Source organism: Atta cephalotes (genome assembly GCF_000143395.1).
Source record: "Atta cephalotes unplaced genomic scaffold scaffold00109, whole genome shotgun sequence".
NCBI classification, from domain to species: Eukaryota; Metazoa; Arthropoda; class Insecta; order Hymenoptera; family Formicidae; genus Atta; species Atta cephalotes.
The window spans coordinates 140908-144642 of NW_012130173.1; the positions used below are offsets into that span (position 1 = coordinate 140908).

Sequence of the window (3735 nt, forward strand, 5' to 3'; positions counted from 1 at the left end):
ACTACACACTANACACACACACACACACACACACACACACACATGCGCGCGCATGCGTACATATATACTATATATCAAAAGCCAAAAATTAAAAAATAGTATATAATATGAGTATACATAATTTTATCATTATAAATAAAAAATTTTCTATCTTAAAAGTTCCTATATTTAAATCAGTGATTTAAATCCTTCACGAAATATTGGCGTTCCAAGAATGGATCTGGACATGGAAAAAATCCGCGAAATGCATAATCTTTATATAAAAAATGATTTTTTATAGAGAATAAATAATTAATAACTTCTAATCAGAATGTCAAGATAACGATTTTTATAAAGAATGTATCGCAAAAAAGATATTTCTTGTATGTGTTAAATCTTGTATTGTTAAATCTCAGTTATTTTAAAAATCTTATATGTATGCTGAAAAAAATTTGGCTTGCGGCATCAATTTCAATACTGAGAAATCTATAAAAAAATACCTCATCTGATTCAAAGTAATTTCTTGCTGTAAATAGTGGTATAATCTTTTAAATCATGTAAAATATTTTGATTTTGACAATGATGTAAGGTAATCGATCACACACTTTATATACTGTATTTCTCTATATAACGTTAGCTTGTTATTAGATTTTACATTTCTTTCTCGAATAAACTGTAAGAAAAGACACGATGTTCAAAGGTCACATAGTATAGATTTTTCATATAACAAGCATCGTGTATCACGTCTGATTAGTTACATTGCGCATTATGCATTTTTAATTATATACGCCTCTGATTGATAATTAAATTTGTTTGTCATTTTAATTAATATATGATTAACTATTTTGGCGTGGACTCGTAAATTATTTCTTCGTATTCACAACATAAATATCTTTAACAAGATTTTGTCATAAAGCGATTACTTCGCGATAAATATCAAAATGATAGGCAACAGCGCGACGAGTACAAATGTGACGGAATCAGCACCGGCGGTGAAACCTGGTAACTCGGGCGCCGTGCCATTCTCATAATATTGATAATTTTTAACGCCTATGTGTAATCGAATAAGACGATAGTTGGGCATGTTGATATCAACGCGATTATTTAAGAAGTTTTGCAGCATATTAGTGACGCACCAAAAATTGCCGTCTTCATCAAATGCGAAACTGTCGGGCCACTGTGTTAATACATGATCGCGCGATATAATTCGTTGACCGACGGAAAAGGATGGTGTATTCTTGGTATCCCACATAGCGATAGCATCGTCAGCTAGTAGACCGAAGTAAAGTACGCCAGTAGATGACATCACCATGCCGTCCGTTTGCGAAGTCTTCCGCCCAAGTTCCTTCACGTATTGATCGATTTTGGACAAATTATTCTTAAGAGCAAATACCGGAACCGAATACAGATGAAAAGAAGATAAAGGCGAATAGTAGATTTGTCTGAAACAAATTCGATTGTCGTTCGTTAGAAAATCATACTCAAATTTCGATATAGAAAAATGTTATGTTTACAATACTACAATAACAAAGGATTTCAATAACACAATAATAATTACTCAGATAAGATTTGTGTTGCATAAGATATTTAAAAGACGTCTTTTAGATATCTTGCAACATAAATGTTATCTGAGTAGTAAGGAGCATATAAGCCAGCGCTGACTATCGATGTGAAAAACCCAAATAAAACAATAAAGTTTATAAAATGTTTAAGAAATGGTTATTTTTATTTTAAAACCATTTAAGATTATTTTATAAACCTAAAATATCTTAAAGTCTTTAGGAACTGATTAAATAACTATGTTGTACGAATGTTTTAAAATTGTCGATTTTTAAGATAAAATATGAATGAAAAGAATAAATGAGTAATGAAGGATCGCATCCTAGGTAGCACATGCATGTTTTATAAAATATAGAATAGTTCCAGTAACTGTAAGAAACCAATACGAAACTTTGTGTCGATAGAAACATTTGCAATCATGATTTTAAAACATAATTTTAACGTTTGTATTTTCCTAAAAATTTCAGTTATTCCATAAAAAGTATATACCCTCACATATATTCACATCAGGATAGACATAGACAAATCAGTTTTTAATTGGCATAAAATCTATCGAAGTAAATATTAAATCTAGTTGCATAAGCATTTCCATTTCATGCTACATATTAGGTATATAACTTTGCTTCCGCCGTTTTTTTTCCGAAATTCGAGGCTTTATTGTAAAAAACTGGTTATACATTTATGATTCAAAGTATTGTCCATCGCTGGGCACTATTTTCTCCCATCTTTCGGGTAGCGTACGAATCCTGCGTCGAAAAAACTGGTCATCTTTTGAGGCTATACGAATCGATCCAATTTTTTACTTCTTCATAAATCCGGAAGTGCTGGTCAGCTAGGCCGTGTGCCATTGATCGAAACAAGTGATAGTCAAAGGGAGCAACGTCTGGAGAATACGGCGAGTGGGGTAAGACTTCCCATTTCCAAGTATGTCTTGACCACTTTCGCAACATGGGGCATTGTCATGCTGCAAAATCACTTTATCGTGTCTCTCGTTGTATTGCGGCCGTTTGTCTTTCAATGCTCGGCTCAAACGCATCAATTACGTTCGATACCGATCGCCTGTGATTGTTTCAGTCGGTTTTAACAGTTCATAATACACTACGCCGAGCTGGTCCCACGAAATAGAGAGCATGACCTTGGAGCGTGAATATTCGGTTTGGCCGTCGACGTGGAAGCATGGCCGGGAACTCCCCATGATTTGGGATTATCGTAATGAACCCATTTTTCGTCCCCAGTTACAATGCGATGCAGAAATCCCTTCCGTTTTTGCCTTTCAAGCAGCTGTTCACAAGCAAACAAACGCCGTTCAACATCTCTCGGCTTCAATTCGTACGGCACCCAATTTCCTTGCTTCATGAATCATTCCCATGGCTTTGAGGCGTTTTGAAATGGCTTGTTGAGTCACTCCCAATGATTGTGCCAATTCTTCTTGATTTTGACACGAGTCTTGCTCAAGTAATGCCTCCAATTCTGCATCTTCGAAAATCTTCTCTCTTCCACCGTTATGCCGGTCTTCGACGTCAAAATCACCGTTCTTGAAGCGTTGAAACCACTCACGACACGTTCTTTCACTAATAGCGGCCTCACCATAAGTATTTGAGAGCATTCGATGAGCCTCAGCCGCAGATTTCTTCATATTGAAGCAAAAAATTAAAACCTCCCGCAAATGACGAGAATTTGGCGTAAACTGACATTTTCAATCGAGAATAACTTTATGATGCAGACACAAATCGACTAATGTTTCTATGGGGTTATGTTGACAGATGCCCAAGTTTATTGTATGACGTCTATGATCTATTTATTTCGACCACCACCACTTACTGATAAAGCCATCTATAGGAAAACGGCGGAAGCAAAGTTGTAATAAATGAACATTCAAAATGTTAAAAATTTGGACACTTACTATGTAATTGAAATTTTTTTTTATCCAAAAATGTTTCAAGATTGTTCAAATCTTTACGACAATCGATAGGAATTTTGAAAACATTCTCCATATGAGACATTTTTGTTTTTCGAAAATGTGCCATGTTATTTTATGGGAAGAAGTAAGTTCATACATTTTTCTAAGCTCATTGCTTCCATTAAAACCAAGTAAAGAACATTTAAAGATATGAAATTGTGTATTTATTACTTCATTCAAAGCATGTAGGATTACGCATTATCAATAAGTATAATAATTTGCAAATACATTTTATC

General features: G+C 34.3%; 1 protein-coding gene across 1 annotated transcript in view; it reads right to left on the reverse strand.

Moving 5' to 3' along the window:
• Positions 1 to 898: 898 nt before the first annotated feature.
• Positions 899 to 3735, reverse strand: part of LOC105625114 — a 7219-nt gene continuing 4382 nt past the window's right edge. Inside the window, exon 2 of the mRNA XM_012206454.1 lies at positions 899 to 1421. Coding sequence (XP_012061844.1) covers positions 899 to 1421 — 523 coding nt within the window. The remainder of the gene's footprint in view (positions 1422 to 3735) is intronic.